The following is an 18230-nucleotide window of genomic DNA, read 5'->3' as shown; positions in this document are numbered from 1 at the left end:
ACCCACACTCACTCCTCCGTCCTTCATAAGCCTGTTGGGGAAAATTTTTCAAAAACTTTTTAGAAATGCAGATTCCCTGACTTGTCGTCAAGGCCAGAAGGTTTGTTCCATTTGGATGAGTCTGTGTTGGCTATGTGATGGCCCTTGCTTTCTGCCCTTGGGAGCCTAAGAAGGATTCAAAGAAGCAATGGTAGCCTAAAAATAAGACCATACTTTGGCAGAGACAAATTTAGAACCTGCAGAGTGTGGTGCCTGGCTGCTTTGCATTTTTATAACCTTGGACATGGAGTTAAACTCTCTCTGCTTTAGTTTACACATCTATTCAATAGAAATCGTGATGAAATCTTCCCTCAGGAATTTTATGAGGGTTACATGGTTTAATTCCTATAATATGCTTGGAAGGAGGCCTTTAGTAAGTACCCAGTCAATCTTGACTCTTGTTGTTGCCAATAACACCGCTGTGACTAGGAAATCAACGTCCTCTACAGACAGTTGTTATCAGTGGAGTAAAATGAACTCCCTTCTTTGGGTAACAGAACAGCCTCCAGGCCAAGATAGCCATCGTCATGAGAAAGAGCTTTCACAAAAATATCTTCAAATGTTTAGGTTTATTGCAAAGAATTAAAACACAGCAATATACAAATGTGCTTCCCCCGCCCCTCTGTCAAAACAAACTATTACTTGTTTTCTCCAAGAGCACAGGGTTTAGAGGCTACTGGAAATGCTCTGGGAAACATATTTCTGTGTGTTGGTTTCCTTGCTTTACTCAGATGTCTGATGAGAAGCTTGTGCCATTGCAAAGGAGTGAGCACAAACAGGAGTCAGCTCAAAACCTCTCCCTGGACAGAGCCAGGCAGAGCCTTCACCTGACGTTTCTGAGCAGCATACCCTCACCTTCCCGTGGAGCTCTGCCCTGGCTGACAGCAACAAGCTTAAAGAAATTGTGAGATGGGGTGGAGGTAGGGGGTGATGCATGACCTTCCAAAGCAATTTATGTGTATGAGTTAAAAATAAAACATCATATGATTTGAGGGCAACAGCTGCCTGGGTTCAGATCCTGCCTTGGGTGGTTACTATGTGACTGTGGAGGTCTTATACAACAAGCTCTCTGAGACTAATCTATCAAATGGGGCCAAGAGTTCTGGAAGGGAAGGGGCACAGGGCATTGACAGGAGATAATTTGACTTTGGTGGTTATCCATCTGCCTGTTCAAACACTGGGTCCTAAGTGGTTGTGAATATGAGCTATCTTATCCACCCCAAAGCCACTCTGGGATGAGTAGTGTCTAGGCCCGCATGTGATCACTTTTTATGGGCAAAGACAAAGTGACAAAAACAAAGACCATTTAGTGTGCGCTCCTTCTGGCTAGAATAGTCTCCGTATCATATACACATACACAAACACATACTTATACACAATCATATGTATATTCACACACACACACCCTCACACCTACTGAGTAACTGCTGTCTGTGGTTTACATCTTAATTCAGATATTGCCTCCTGAAAAAGGCCTTCTGAGACCCCCTAGGCTAAATTAGGTACCTCACTTATTGCCCTTATGGTACCTTTTGATTTTCATTCATTTATATATCACAGTTTATAATTACACATCTGTGTAAGGATCTGATTAATATCTATCTGGGGTATCCAAAGATTTGTCCTGTTTGCCCAGGACTGCAGGGTTTTCTAGGGCATAAGACCTTGAGTGCTAAACCTAGGAGATTCCCGGCCAAACTTGAAGGACGGGCCACTCTTATCTGATCCATCTCAAGACAAAATGGTTCATGAGGACAGGGACCATGCTGCTTTGTTTCACATTCATTGCCATTGCCTGGCACCGGCTTGTACCACAGAGGGAATTCAGGAAATACCTATTCAACCAACCACAAAATGAATGAATATGGCATTGTAAGCCAAACTGTCTTTTCTTGTAAAAGCCTTTCTTTTTTCCCTGACATTCTTCCTATTTTAGAGGTTAAATGTCCCTTTTTATAAATTATATTATTTTACAAGATTTAAAGTTGACAGTGTTGTGTAGTTCCCTTGCCTTCCCTCACTTTCTTCATATCTGAGGGTTGGAAATCCTACTGATTTGAAGACTCACAAGTTTAGTAAAAAGAGAACTGGAATAGTGCGGGTGAAGACATTTAAAGAAAGCTTGTTCCTGTGTCAAAATGCTGGACTACAAATTTCTTGAGGACAGAAATCATGAATATTCAGTTCAATTCAATATTCCCAGGATGTGACATAGTACCAGATATATAATAAGGACTGAATAAATATTTTGTAGGATAAATGAATGAATAGATTTGCTACCTGTCCAGAAGACATGTGGGAGTAGACCTAGTATGCTTCACTCCCTTCTCTTCCCCACCCTTGAACTACACCCCTCCACAACCAGAAATACGCATCCCTGCTAGATGGATGAGAAGCATGTACCATTTCAGATGAGGGAACATGTGGTCCATCCTTGTTTGTCCTGGTTCATGTCTTGGTGTATTCTCTTAACACCTGAAAGAACTTCTGTGGAACACAGTGTCTTGAATCCTAAGAGAACCTCTCCCTCACTTACATGGCTTTGGTCAAGCCATTCCCTTGACCTAGCATGCATGCCTGGTCTATGTCCTGTTCTCTGAGACCATTCATGCCTTGCATGCTCTGTCCCTCCATAACATTCTGTGTTTTCTCTTTATCATCCTGTGGACCACGCTGTATCCTATTTGTCTGCTTACTTGTAGAGCTCCCCTCTCGATAGGTAGCTTCTTGAAGACAGGAACTCTGTCTGATTCATCTCTGTATCTCCAGCACCCAATTAAGGGAGATAGCATGCTGTTAGTTGTGACTAGTATTTGTGAAGGAAGGGAATGTATCAGTTGTCTCTCACCATGGAAATGGTAGGTGACAAACACGCAGTCTTCGGTGATGTAAAACAAGTCATGTATTTTTGTTCACAGGTCTACCAGTTGACTGGGTGATTCTGGTGATCTAGGCTTGTTAGTGCTGGTTGACTAGGATGATTTGCTGATCTTGTTTGGGCTGTCTCTTATATGGGAGACATCACTTGCTTGTCCTTCCATCCAGCAAGCTACTCTGAGCTCTTCTGGCAAAAGTAGAGAACCAAGAGGAAGAATAGAAGCATACAGTCCTCTTGAGGCCTAAGCCTGGAAAACTGGTGCAGTGTCACTTCCTTCTCATTCTGTTGGCCAAAACAAGTCACAAGGCTGACCCAGATTCGAGGGATGGGGACTCCACCATCAATGAGAGGAGCTGCCAAGTAGCCTTGCAAAGGGGTTGGGTACACGGAGGGTAGAGATTGGAGACCATTTTTGCAATGAGTCTGCCACAGAGAGGGAGCCAACAAGGAAGTGTCTCATCAGTTTCTTTCCAAAATGATCTCTTTTGCTACCCTGACATCCAAATAAATTTATCAGGAAGGCTTCCAGGGATGAAACCATGCCCCTCCTTTGGAAGGAATGACTTTCTTATCAAAGAAAGTATTTAATGGGAAGTTGAATTTCACGGTCATAGAAACATCAGATAGGAGGAGGTTAAGGCTTCTTTCTAGCCCTGAGGATCAGTTATTTTCATCTACTTTGCCTCTTTCTTTTCAGATCAGCAAAGATCCAATTTTTGTACCGGGTGTCTGGGGCCCTTATTTCTCAGCCATGGTCCCTGGGTTCTGGCTGAATGAAGGTGGTCAGAGCGTTACTGGAAAACTGGTAAGTTGACACTTTCTCAATATGGTCTAAATGTTTTTATAGTCTTGACCAGCCCATTTTGTCACGTTACCCATATACCCAGTATCTGGAAGATTTGCAGGCTCCTAAATCAGAACACTTAGCTTTGTCTTAGCATACAGCCTAACATATGGTGCATAGGCAGCATGCATTTGCCAAAGGAATAAATGTTGGTCTAGGCAATGATGACTAACCCATCTTGTCACCTATCTTTCACACAAAAATCCTTTTTTTTTTTCATGGCAGTGAAAGTGATATTTTACTTTGTAAAAAGGACCAACTAACTCACCAGCTGAAACCCTTTAATGGTTCTCCATAGCCTTGGGGATATCATTCACATAGTTTTCTGGGCATGTCATACTCTCATGGTCCATCCCTCCAGTCCCACGCATGTACTTGTCACTCAGTCTAGATTACCCTACCTGCACTTTCCCCATGACTTATGTTATTCTACTCTTCGGTGCCTTTGGATGTGTTTCTTTCCCTGCTCAGAAAGCTCTTTACCACTTGGATAATTTTACTTGTCCTTTAAGACACAACTCTATTTTTTTTTAAGATTTTATCTATTTATTTGACAGAGAGAGATCACAAGTAGGCAGAGAGTCAGGCAGAGAGAGAGGGGGAAGCAGGCTCCCCGCTGAGCAGAGAGCCCAATGTGGGGCTCGATCCCAGGACCCTGGGATCATGACCTGAGCCGAAGGCAGCGGCTTAATCCACTGAGCCACCCAGGCATCCCAAGACACAACTCTATTTAGAATATTCTGTTATTCTTATTGGTTTACTAATCTGTCATTTCCAGAAAACTAGGAGCGCCTTAAAGGCAAGGGCCATATCTGACATTTCTTTGCATCTAGCTCAGTGGCTGGTTCATAGAAGGTAGTTGATAAAAATTTGGTGAATTTGTGGGGTTGTCTCATAGGGAAGATGGAAGACCCATAAAAACGAGCTGAGTACTCTACCAGAGGGACAAAGCACAAAGTTGGCATAAAGCTAAAAAAATTTTTTTGTAGGGGATAAGGCATTTATGCTGAGTCTTGAAAGGTAAATAGAGACCAACCAGGCAAAGAAGGGTAGATATACTCCTCTAGGCAGGAGAACTGGTGTAGGAACAAAGATATAGGAGTGACAAATAATAAGGCATATTTGAGGTTATGGCACATAGGCTATGACATAAACTGTTCTTAGAAGAATGACTGACAATGAAAGTTAGAGAGTTGGATAGGGACCACATCATAAGTCCCTGGAGAACATGCTAAGAAACTGATCTTTCTCTGGTAGACCAAGGGGGAGCAGTGCAAGGTTGGAAGAGTACATGCTCATGTTCAGGTCTCAGGTGGACAGACTCTGGCTAGCAGCCTTGAGTAGAAGGCCTGAGGGTACACGGCTGAAGGTGGGGAGACCGGTTTTAGTCGGTTAGTCCACAAACAGAAAGCCATGCGGGCTTGAATGAGGACCAGGGCAGTGCTTAATAAGAACTGAGGTCAGGAGATCAGCAAGCCTTGGAAGGATTCCATTGGAACGCAAGGGAAAAGGAGACCAAGGTTCAGTTAGCCAATCTCACATTGTCTGTTTATGGTCTCATTCCCATACCAACTCTTCCAAATGTTCAACTGAATGATAGCTGATCAGATCCAAAGCTCACTCTGGATGCAAATCCCCATTTTTTCCATTTCTTAGTATATGGCTATTTTATACTTAGCTGCCTCAAATTCTCTTTCAAAGTCAGTGGAAGCATAGGTGTCCGGCTGGCTTTGAAGCTCATGTCAATGAGCGAGACCTCTGTGGGCTCTGGTTTTGAGGAGCTCATTTATGTAGTAGGGAATCTCAGTGCCTATAAAAGAAAGAACATCTGATTGGTCTGTAAGAACAGTATGCTAGAGACACTGAGAAGACGGCACAGCCTTATGAAGGTTTTTTGCATCGTCCTATTGAAATAAGTGTCATGTGTTTACACAGCGTTTAACTTAAATATCCATTCCTTTTCTGTGGCATAATAAAAGCCCATTGCTGAAATACAGCCTGTTTCAACCCTGCCTCATGCTGTAATCACCCTTCGCAGACCCAGAACTCATAGAGGGCACGATCCAGAGGCTTCTTTTTTTTTTTTTTTAAATAAGTACAATGATCCAGTAAACCAATTCTTTGTGCAGAGTGCATTGTTCATGAAGCTGTCCATCAACAGGTTTTCAGAGACTTAGTATGCAAATTGAACATCTGTGTCAGTCTGGAAATACTTTCCCCAGTATTTGGCTCAAAGTTTGCTCTGTTGCTATGGATATAAGCCATCTTTGCCCAAACATTATGACATATCTTTGTGGATAAGAATTGGTTATGCCTGTTTCAGAATTTAAATAAAAAATGTGACCTCTTTCTGGCCATTAATAAAATCTTCGTAATAGTCTACTGTGACTTTCGAAGTCTTGGGAATTGCGGCCTTTCTCTAGTTAGTGATTTTGCACCATCACCAACCAAGCTGCCCTTGGAGCTCCACTTTGGGCAAATCTGCTTATATTTCATGGGCTGTACAAGTGGGTGTGATTGACCTGTGCAGTTTAGAGAGCAAAATCTTAGGAAATCCAAAAGCTAGCCTGATGGGGCAAAATCTGAATCAAGAACAGAAGAGACTGCCCAGTGAAGCAGCAGTCCAGTCCAGGGGAGGCAAGCAAAGAGAAACAACCTACAAAATAAAGAAATGAAATAAATATAATAATGATGATGATAATAAAAAATCCTACCTTATTGAGAATGTTCTGTGAAAAGGATTTATATACATAATCTTATTAATCCTTATTAATCTTACATAATTATATACATAATCTTATTAATATATAGTAATCCCAACGCCTCATAGTTATTTTGAAGGCCTTCTTTCCCAGTCTTGATGCCAAGTGCTTGACATATATTATCTCATTTAATTCTCTCAGAATCCCTTTGAAATAGGTACAGTGATTATCCAAATACACAGATGAAGAATGCAGACTGAGGGGAGCAAGCACAACCCAGAGAGGTCCCTGGTGCATTGTCAGTGCCTTTTTATGTGACTCCTTTGCTGTTTGCCCTTCCTTTCCATTTACTTATTCTTGTTTGTTCTGTTGTGAAATTTCAGTCTTGGTTTTACAACACATTTTTTTCACGGAGAACACGGCGAGAGGAAGTTGCATGTTTTGTGTTCATTGTTTCAACACACATGTCTGAAATGCTGGGTCGGAAACTGTCCCATTATTACATTGTCCACAGTATATTCTAAACACAGTCACAAATGTACCATCTGAAGCAGAAGAGAAGAGAAAGTAGAGGAAGAGGGAAGGGAAGGAGGAGAAAGAAGAAAATAAAAAAGAAAAAATTACCTAAACTCTAGATTTGGGAGGGAGGGAGGAATAGCTATTTTGTCTCATTTTTACAATTAAAAAAAAAAAAAAAACTTTCATCCCAAAGCAAATTCTTCATTCAAAGTATGTGAATAGCTTGGTACTTAAAAAAAAAAGAAAAAAAAAAATCTCCATCTGGTTAACTTCAGGATGAAGGAAAAAAAATAGAATAGGCTCTTTTCTGGCTCTGGACCTCTTGCAGTTTCATTTGACTGAGATTTGGATTCATTTTTCACTCCTTTCAAGCTTGTGCCACTGACACTCATTTCCTCTGAGAAGGGCACATGCCTCCATCCCGTGGATGATTGATTTTAGTTGCCTCAGTCGGGCACCCAGCAGGGATTGCCTCGTGCTTGTCAATACTCTCTCCAGAATCGCTGTGCGGAAAACATCACTTTTTTGCCCAGACCTTTTCCATAGAACACCAGCCCATGCAGTCACTGCATCCAGATGCTGACGCTGGTTTCCAGCTGGACCTTGGCCATCCCTCTCTCCAGGCACTCTCTGAAGTTGGAGTCCTTTCCATTGGGGGAGGTGTGCAGTAAGGGAGGCTAAGTCAAATTCCTAAGCTGCCTCTTCTTCCAAAGCTGTGGTGGCTTTGGCTGTCTGGAATAATGGGGCTTGGGTAGGGGTTACCTTTGAATTATTTTTGTTTTTTAAGATTTTATTTATTTATTTGACAGAGAGCCCATGCAGGGAGTAGTGGCAGAGGGAGAAGGAGAAGCAGGCTTCCCGCTGAGCAGGGAGCCCAATGTAGGGCTTGATCCCAGGACTCGTGATCTGAGCCAAAGGCAGATACTTAACCGACTGAGCCACCCAGGTGCCCCACCTTTGAATTCTTTGAACCCAGAATTTAAATTTATGAACTTGAGCCTCAGGGTCACCGTGTAGCAAGATGTAGTGTGTTCAGAATTTTAGCATTTGTGCATTGAGACGCCTCTTTCCCACTTTATCCCCAGGGCCACTCAGCCTGGGACTAGCTTCAGGAAGTCCACCCGTCCCCCACAAGTGGGTGTATGAAGAGCTTGGATTAGACACATACTGTGCATGGATGGAGATAGTGAGTTCAACTCTTTATTTGTTCATTCCTTCCATCATGTGACAGGAATGACTCTGGGCCAGGCGAGAATAGTCACATGATGCTTGTCCTCCACTAACTTACATCTAATGGGAAGGTTGAATACAGGCCTGATGATTACAAGTTAGCGTAGCACATGAAGTAGATTGCACAACCCCCCGCAGCCTCCTGAGAGGATCTGTTATGGGACAAATACTTTCAGGCCCTTTATTAAGATTTAGCATTCTGATATGCACAGCATGTCTGTGTGGTCAGTGTTGTTGATTTAGTTTTACTAGTGCATAAATATGTTCAGAACAATGAGGTAACTTCATCAAGATCTTAATAGTTATAAGTGGGAAAGCCTTGATTCAAATCCAGGTCAGCTACCGCAAGGCCCAGATCTCTCCAGAACTGGACCTAACTTTTGTGGAGCCACATTTTTGAGTTTTTCTTACACTTGCCTTGTACAGTCCCTGGAGAAGCAATTATTGTGAGTTAGTGTGACTTTTCAAGTACATCAAAGCAGACTCAGTTGGTAGGCTTCATAAGGCCACGAGAGAAAGGAAATGTATGTGTGTGGCATTGACAGAAGGTATGTATGGACTTAGGTGTGTCCCCAGCATTGTTCGTTGGCTAATTGGAATGACTTGGTGGATACAAAGTCCAGCTCTGCATTAAAAAATCTTTCTGCTTTCCCTCCCACCCAGGATTGCACTGTTTTTGTTTGTTTGTTTGTTTGTTTTTTGTATACCCACCCGGGTCCCTGCACAGCTCCCTGATTACCTTCTTTCTTCCAATTCTTCCCTCTCTAAGACCTGTGTCTTAGTTTGGCCACTTGAACAAACTACCATAGACAGGGGGGATGGGGGGACATATGTGCAACAGAACTTTATTCCTCACAGCTCCAGAGGCTGGAAGTCGAAGATCAAGGTAGCAGCAAGGTTGGTTCCTGGTGAGGATCCTCTTCCAGTTTGCAGAGGGCTAACTTTTCCTTGCATTTTCACATGGTGGAAGGGGAGAACTCTGGTCCCTTCCGACCCTTGTAAGAGTGTTAATCCCGTTCATGAGGCCTCCACCCTCAGACTTACTCACCTCCCAAGGGTCCCACTTCTGAACACAATCACCCCGGTGGTTAGGATTTCAACATACGAATTCTGAAGGAACACAAACTTTCCACAACATCCTCTTCAAGGATTGTGGTGAAAGCACATAGACATGACCCTGTCACTCTTGATACCTCCCGAGTTATCTGTAGAATAAAAATCTAAACTCTCTGGAGGGATGCTTATTTATGCGACGTTCATGGTACTGTTCTGAGTGAGGAATAGGCAGAGAATAAAACGGTTCCTCCTGCCCTTCACTCCAAAAATCTGCCCCCTTGTCAAGCTTACATTCTAACAAGAGAAGACAGATCCTTCAAAATAAATAAAATGAGAAAGCAATAAAGTTTATTTTATAGTGTAAGTCGTTAAAAATAAAAGAGGAAGTAAGTTTATGGGTTCAGGTGAACAGTTTGCAATTTTAAATAAGGTGGTTACTTACGGTAGGCCTTTCTGATGTGACGTGCAAACATAAAAAGGAAGGGAAGGAAGTTAGCCATTTGGAAACCTAGGGGAAGGACATACCAGGCTAAGGGAAAAACCAGTGCAAAGGTCCTGAGGGAGGATGGCCCGCCTGCAGTATATTATAGAAACAGCAAACAAGGCCACAAAGATGGAGCCAAGTAAACCAAAATGAGAGTTGTGAATCAGTTCACGAGGTAATATGGAGCTATATTATTGGCCACTGTTAGAATTTTGGCTTTTACTTCTGAGTGAAATGGAATGCCACTGGAGAAGAATGAGCAGAGGCCAAGTAGGACTTGGTTTTTAAAGGGTCATTCAGACTGCTGCCTGCTCCCTGGGGAATAAATGGTGGGGTGGGGGTGGGGGAGATGGCAGCAGGGGCGCCAGAGAGAGGCTATTGTATCAGTAAACCACTTGAAACTTGAGGGTGGTGGCAGTGGTCAACAAGTGGTCATGTTTTGGGATATATTTTGCAGGTAGAGATGATGAGGTTTCTCGATGGATTGGATGTGAAGTGAAGAAGAGAGAGGTCAAGGTTTTGAAGGATAGCATTGCTGTAGATGGAGAGAGGATGGATTCAATGTCAGGGAGGCAGAGGGAGGAAGGATTCCAGAATTATAGTTTTCTGACTCTAGTAACTGATACAGTCTCTATTTGATCCTCAAGTATTTGTCTTCATTTAAGTAAAGACCACGGTCATTTATATTTTTATTAAAGCCAGAAAATTAGGATTAATTCTTTACTCCTCCTTTCCCTTCTCTGCCCTCATCCAGTCAGAAATTCCTAAGGATTCTGATGCCGAAATGTTTATCACCACTCCATCTGATTTGTTTTTTTTTGTAACTTGACTCCCAACACCATCAGTCAAAGCACCATCATCTCTGTACGTCTTTTATACACAGGATGTAGCTGGGTCTTGCTTTTCTGCAATCTTGTAATCTTTGATGTCTACTGAGAGTGTTGAAAATGATCCACGATTTAATGTGAAGATGAATATTGTTGGATGTAGGTCTTCCATTTTGCTGTTTGTTTTCTGTGGTGGTTCTGGTTTTTTTGTTTCTCTGTCTCTCCTTTTCTTCCATCTTTTGGATTATTCAGGTATCTTTCAGTTTTCAGAATTCCATTTGGATTCTCCTGTTTGCTTTTCAGGCATGATTTTTTGAATTCCTTTTTAAAATGATTTCTTTAGTAATGACATACAATAAATGCCCTAAGCTTTTCAGCCTTAGACTGTATATTGTAAAATATACATATTTTGTATGTATATTTATTTATGTAAAATATACATGTTTTATATGTGTATTTATTGTAAAATATACATATTTTTCATGTAAAATGTAAAAAGCATTCAACTCTAGAGTTCCCTTTGCCACCCCCCAACTCTTTATGCTGTAGTCATACTATGTGCGATGCCTACATATGCTCTACGTCTGACAATGTAGTAGCTGCTTTGTTGTTCGCTTTGAATAATGGAGTAGTCTGTCCAGTGTGCCATAATGAAATACCGTCCACTGGGTGGCTTAAACAGTAAACACTCATTTCCTTACAGTTTGGAGAATAGAAGTCCATGATCAAAGTGCTAGAAAGTGCAGTTTCTCATGTGAGCGCTCTTCCTAGCTTGCAGTCACCAGCCTTCCCACTGTGTCCTCACATGGCCTCTACCGGGTGCATGCAAGTAGAGAGCGAGCTTTGGTGATCCTGGTTCTTCTTATAAGGATGGCAGTTCTATTGGATTAGGGCCCCACCCTTATGACCTCATAGAGCCTTATTTACTTCCATTAAGTCCCCATTTCCAAATACAGTCACATGGAAGGTTGGGGCTTCACATCTGAATTTTGGGAGGATATCGTTCCATCCGTAACAGTCATATGTATTTCAAAGAGATCTAAGAAACAAACATTATCTTTTGTATTTACGTACATATTTACCATTTCCATAGTTTTAAATTTCTTTCTGAAAATTTAAAATTTCTGTCTTGTATTCCCTTTGGCCTGACGAACTTCCTTCAGCATTTATTCATTTCTTACACATACTGATAAAAAGAAAAAAAGAAAAAAATTCTCTTAGTTTTTTTTTTTTAATAAATTTATTTTACCTTATATCTTGAAAGATATTTTTGCTCAATATAGAATTCTTGGTTGGCAGGTTCTTTGTTTGTTTTCCTTCAGCACTTAAAGATGTTACTGTTTTATATTCTGGAATCCTTGTTTCTTATGAGAAGTCAACCGTCATTTGTATGGTTTTTTCCTGTGTCTAGAGTCTATTATTTTTCTTCTACTACTTTCTTGATTTTCTCTTAATCTTTTATTTTTATTGTGGTATGCCCACACATGGTGGTCTTTGGATTTATCCTTCTTTTCCCAGGTTTGCTAAACTTCTTGAATTTATAAATTTTTGTCTTTCACCAAGTTGGGGAAATTGCCAATATTTATTCTTAAAAACAAATAAATATTGCATCCATATGCCATAGAAGCAATATAAACAACAACACAAGATTAATATACCCATGAGACAAAAGAAAATACTTAGAACTATGGTTCCCAGTGACCCACCCAGGAAGAGGTTCTTTCCATAGACCCAGCATTTGGAGTAATTATAAACTTAGCACAGGTGGTGGCCATGGCAAGAATACATTCCCTAATGCAGTAGTAAGAAACATCAGCATTGCGAAATCAGAGCAGTATGACAAATGTTCTACAGGCAATAGACACGGCACATCTTCATGTATCAAGTACAGTAGCATTTGGTCCTCGTGAGCCAGTACCACCCCTGGCTGAGGTATTTTCCCTGGAGGATGAAACTGTATATTTGCCCCTGAATATCATCAGAGGGTGTGTCTGTATTATATATGGGCATCTCAGTTCGCACCCATACCAACAGCCCTACCTCGGTACTAAGGCCGCATTTTGCACTTATTCTTCGTCCTCTGACTCCCGTTGCATATATATGAGACCCTTGGCTATTGTCCCACAAGCCTGTGAAGGAGTGTTTTTTTTTTTTCATTTTCTGTCTCTCTACCTCCCTGACATCTCTCTCTGTCTCCTTCTATCCCCCTCCACCTGTCACCCCTTTCCTCCCCCCCTTTCTCTGTCCCTCACCCCTCTTTTCTCTCACAGTTAGATACTATCTCTATTGGTCTGTTTTCAAGTTCATTGACTCTTTCCTCTATGATCTTCAATTAGCTGTGAGGCCTATCCATTAAATATTTCAGATATTGCCTTTTTCAATAGTAGAATTTCCATTTTTAATAGTTTTTGTTTCTTATCTATTTACTGATTATGAGAATATTATCATTTATATCCTAAAAAGCATTACTAAACCACTGATTTCATTTTTTAAATTTATTTGTTATTTATTTATATGTTATTTCTTTATTAAGGTGTGCAATGATATTTAAGCAGTATTTATTGACATACAACAATGTCCAAACATACCAGTGCTCAGGTCAAGCAACAACTTTATAGTGTTCTTCTAACCTCGCCTCCTCTTTTGAATGCATGATGAATTTTTTTTTCATGTTGACTTTGTTCTCTTTATTTATTTTTTTATTTTCAGTATAGTTAGCATACAGTGTTATTAGTTTCAGGTGTACAATACAGTGATTCAACAATTCTATACATTACTCAGTGCTCATCACGATAAGTGTACTCTGAATTCCCTTCACCTGTTTCACCCATCCCCCCCCACTCCCCACCCACCTTCCCTCTGGTAACCATCAGTTTGATCTCTATAGTTAAGAATCTGTTTTTTGTTTGTCTTTTTTTTCCCCTTTGTTCTGTTTCTTAAATTCCACATATGAGTAAAAACATAGGGTATTTGTCTTTCTCTGACTCACATTTCACTTCGCAATATATGTATATGTTCTTTATTTTATTTTAATTCCAGTGTAGTTAACGTAGCATTCTCTTAGTTTCAGGTTTACAATATAGTGATTCAGCAATTCCATATATTAGTGCTTATGAAGCTAGATGTACTCTCAATCCCCTTCACCTATTTGTATAAGGTCTTTATATGTTTTGGATACTAATCCCTTATCCGAGACATCTTTTGCAAATATCTTCTCCTGTTCAGTAGGTCCTCTTTCAGTTTTGTTGACTGTTTTTTCTGTTGTGCAGAAACTCCTTGTTTTGATGGAGTCCCAAGAGTTTATTTTTGCTTTTGTTTGCCTTGCCACAGGAGACAAATCTAGGATAAATTGTTGAATTCTTGCCTTCTATTTCTAGCATCTGTGTCATCTCAGGATCATTAGCTATTAAATGGCTTTTCTCTTAAATATAGATGACATTTTCCTTCTCTCTATATGGCTAGCAATTCGAGATCATATCTTGAACATTGTGATTGATATATTGGAGAGATACTGGGTTATTCTTAATCCGCTGAAGAGTATTTTTTTAACAGATGGTTTATTTGGTCAAACTCAAACTCTCAAGTTTTGTCTTTCCTGTGATGAGCACTTACTGAAATCTCTGTTGAGTTCTTTCAGCTTCAGCTGGGCTACTTATAATGCAATTCAGAGATCATCCAGAAGTTGGAGTAGTATTTGTATGAAGTCTTGAGGTGCCTTTCTATGGCTGTGCTTACTATGACTAGAGCAGAGTAAATGTTCAGTAAACATTTTGCAGAATCTATGAAGAACCTAATCAGTCGAGACCATATTTGAATATTGGCATGCTCATTTTCCACTGACAAGCAGAGCTCTGTGAGAGCAATGACTTCTGTTTATCTTCGTATCTAGCCTAGCACAGGGTAGCCACATATCATATTAGTTTCCCGAATAAATGAATTAATTAACAAACTATAAAAATGCACAAAGCTATTAACTTTGATGTTGAATGATTTGAACGAAACTGACTAAACTAGCTCTGGATTAAGTCAGAATTTGTCCACTTGTAAGTAAAGTTGTTCTATCACAAGTTAATAGTAAAGTTGTGGGAGGAAAAAAAAAAAAGGTTTATGTTTTCTTTCAGGAATGTTTGTTGTTCTTAGGAACCATTCAGTATTGCAACCCACAGTTTTTTCCAGCAAAGTAAAAGACATTGTCTAGGCTGGGCTTTCTTCTTTCATTGGATTTTTATGAGAATTTCAAGGCTGGGAAAAAATCAGACAAAATGTTTTCGCTTTGAGATAAGAAGCCAAAGTTAAGTAAAGCGTTGGAAGAACTGAGATGAAAAAAGTGACATTTCAGGTAACTGCAAATGGCAAAATGGGAGCTGTGGCAAGCAATGAACACGTCTCTGAGTCTAATGATTTCATTATCTGCAAAGCAAGGTAAAGCCTCAAGACTAATACATAAAATTGATTTTAATAGAGAAAAGCCCATCATGCCATAAGATGGCTTTATCTCAGCAAAATAATCATAGAACCTAGAATTCTGGGATTCTAAACTTTGTCATGTGTTTTTCTTGCCTAGGAACTCTGTGCCCACAGTTTTGTAATCTCAGGCAATTGCAGTCCTCTAATTTTACAAACATTTAGCTCTTTGTCATGTTAATTTATTAAAAGTTGTAGAGGGAGAGAATTAGAAGTGGTCTTGTTTAAGGTCATTCCCTGAGCCAGAACTGACTCAGGTCTCAGGACTCCCTTGTCTGCGTTCTGTCATTTCAAGAGTTGGAAACTCAGATGCCTAAAGGAGTCACACAGATAGCATAAACAGATTAGGCAAACAGGTTTTTTGTTATGTTTTGTTTTTTACTTTGACAGAGAAGTTTTTCTTTTAACTCATGGCACTCTAGGGAATGATTTTATGTTCCTTCCTTTCACAGAGAGATGGGCATAGAAAAATAGAGCTCCCCTACAAGTAAAGCCTTTGTGCAGTCGTGATGAGAAATTGGTGAAATCTGATGTCTGTTGTTGGAGGTGGAGGAGTGGGGAGTGGTGGTGTCTTCTAGATACTGAAGGGCACAGTTCTGTCTGACGGGATCAGTCATCACTGGATTCCAGCCGACTCTTGCCCTGGGGACTATGGGTGGCCCCGTATCTTGCATCTGCCGGTTCTTCAGGAGAAACCAAAATCTGGGTTTTAAGTGGAATCTCCCAATTTAAAAATATTGGCTGATTTTTTAAAACATTATATAACCCAAATAAAATACATCTGTGAGCCAGATGTCCCCTTGTACTACCCATTTATGATCTCTGTGTTATACTGCGTTGCGTTTCTGTTTCTCCTGTGTTCCAAATGCTGATGCCACCTTATGAGGAAGGACCTAAAAATCCAGCCGTAGGTGTATAAGATAGCTTTTCCCTCTTGATCTAGAAAGCCATCTTGAAGAAGACCTGACTCCACTCAGCTCAAGCTTCCTACCTATGCATATCGTTTGCGGACTTTTCAGCTTGCTCTCAGAGCTGAAATCTGAGCAGATGGGGGAAATAAGAAAGTAGTCATAAAGTTAGGAAGCTCTGTCTGTATATTTCTGAGGCAGCCACTTGGCAAATACAGTCATTGTGGTTAAACTGGTTATTTCACTGGGAAACAAATAACCACTAATAGGACACGATGTTCTATACTGTGCTAAATGCGCTGGAGAGTAGAACATAAACAGAGAGATCAGCCTTACGATCAGGCGCTCCAGGCTTTTGAATTGAGTGCTCGTTTATTTGGAAAACTGGCTTGGTCTTCACAAACCAGCGTGGACCTTTCCTACCAGATGCTGTTAGGGGGAGATTGGAGATTCTGCGGTCCAAGCCGTTTTTGCCCTTTTGATGGCGTATCCTTCTTCTTCTTTTTTTTTTTTAAAGATTTTATTTATTTGTCAGAGAGAGAGAGGAGAGCGAGCGAGCACAGGCAGACAGAATGGCAGGCAGAGGCAGAGGGAGAAGCAGGCTCCCCGCCAAACAAGGAGCCCGATGTGGGACTCGATCCCAGGATGCTGGGATCATGACCTGAGCCGAAGGCAGCTGCTTAACCGACTGAGCCACCCAGGCGTCCCGCGTATCCTTCTTCTTAATAATAGATGTTGGGAACTGAGAGCCACCTCCATAGCAGGCACTCTTGCAAGGCGAATTTCATTATCACCACTCTACAGTTGTAGGAGATGAGGCTCTGAGAGTTCAAGTAACCTTTCCTCGGTACCACAAAATATGAACATAGACCATGAATTCAAACCTGTGTCTGTTTCCAAAGCCTGTGTTCTTTTCACTAAGCCACTGTTGTAAAATGCAGATTGTATTATTATTCCCGTACGATGAGGCCAACAGATCAGGGCATGATTGCCACTGAAAGGATAGTTTGTGGCTCACAGTTCTCAAGAGGAGGGGCACACCATACCGTCATACAGGGCCACAGAATTTTCCCTCTCCCTGTGGTACCAGGCCCTGGGGTGCTTAGATCAGGGAAGCAGTAGCCCATCGAGGAGGTAGGGGTAGGTAGGCTTGGGAGTAGTTAGCTCAACCCAGACCCAACCTCTCTAGCTCCAGAAAAAGTTCTCTTCGCCTTTACACAACCCTAGCTGTCTGGAAACACACTAGAGAGACTATCTCCATGAGTCCCAAATAACCATAGTCTGAATGAAAATGAATTGGTCAAATGGTTTTGGAGTCCTAGAGACTCATGTGAACACCGGGAAGACAACCAGATTAGGTTCAGGAACACAAACACAATGTTGGGTGTGTTTTGTTGGGTGTGTTTTAGCAAGCAGGGGAGCAGGGAGACATTTCTCTGCCTGATACTATTATATATTATTTTGTTCAGAGCTACCAAGTAGATTAAGGAATAAAATCCTAGATAAGGGATTTCAAATGAGAAGACAGTTATCCACAGAGCTTAGACATTTCTGTCCCGGGAGAGCGATACCCCCATTTCTCATGTAATAACTTCTTTTTTTTTGTTTTTTGTTTTTTTTTTATGTGACAACTTGACAATTAGGATAGGTCCTCTTGACATCTCTAGGGCAACATTTTGTTGTTGGTTTTTGAACTGGTAATCCCTCCTCCTCATCTCCTTCACTCAGCTTCTCCATTAGTAAGCCGGGGTGAGTAATTCAAGGTCTGACTTTGTCCTGGAGTGACAGCCTGGATCAGGAGGCGGAAATGGTGTGATCCAGACCTGGGGGCTTTAACACCCAGGCCCTTCACCACGTACCTGGAGTTACTCCTCACTCCTGTCCGCAAGCCTCCATTTTGGACGTTCTGCTACCAGGTTAGCCTTGAGAGTTCCTGCTGCTGTTTCTTGTGGATCGAGCAGCCAGCACTAGGTGAAGAAGCAAAGCCGAATTTCTGAAAAAGCTGAGACACTCTAGTGGAGTTAGCACTTTAGCATTCTTAGATCCTCTGTGGACAGAGTTGAAAGAAACCGACATTTTAATGTATCTTTTTCTGGCTTAAACAGAAATCAGAGAAACTATAAAACCGACCCATCTCTCTTGTTTTTCAGATAGACCACATGGTGCAGGGGCATGCTGCCTTCCCTGAACTACAAGCCAAGGCCACAGCCAGGTACCTGCTGCCCTGTCCCCTTAGAGACCCCACCCCTCCACCCCATTCCTGCCCGAGGGCGTTCCCC

The 18230-nt window shown here is 41.3% G+C and overlaps 1 protein-coding gene across 10 annotated transcripts in view; it reads left to right on the top strand.

Moving 5' to 3' along the window:
- The window catches only part of FGGY (FGGY carbohydrate kinase domain containing), a 414785-nt gene that overhangs the window by 279877 nt on the left and 116678 nt on the right, over window positions 1-18230 (top strand). For 9 of the 10 annotated variants that reach the window (XM_047726124.1, XM_047726128.1, XM_047726119.1 and 6 more), the window contains 2 exons: window positions 3615-3722; window positions 18102-18163. In XM_047726124.1, coding sequence (XP_047582080.1) covers window positions 3615-3722; window positions 18102-18163 — 170 coding nt within the window. The remainder of the gene's footprint in view (window positions 1-3614; window positions 3723-18101; window positions 18164-18230) is intronic. The other variant, XM_047726127.1, reaches the window with a different exon arrangement.

The sequence above is a fragment of the Lutra lutra genome, chromosome 4, assembly GCF_902655055.1.
Source record: "Lutra lutra chromosome 4, mLutLut1.2, whole genome shotgun sequence".
In the NCBI taxonomy this organism is placed as follows: Eukaryota; Metazoa; Chordata; class Mammalia; order Carnivora; family Mustelidae; genus Lutra; species Lutra lutra.
Note: the sequence above shows the minus strand (reverse complement) of the source record. Positions and strands in the feature narration are given on the sequence as shown.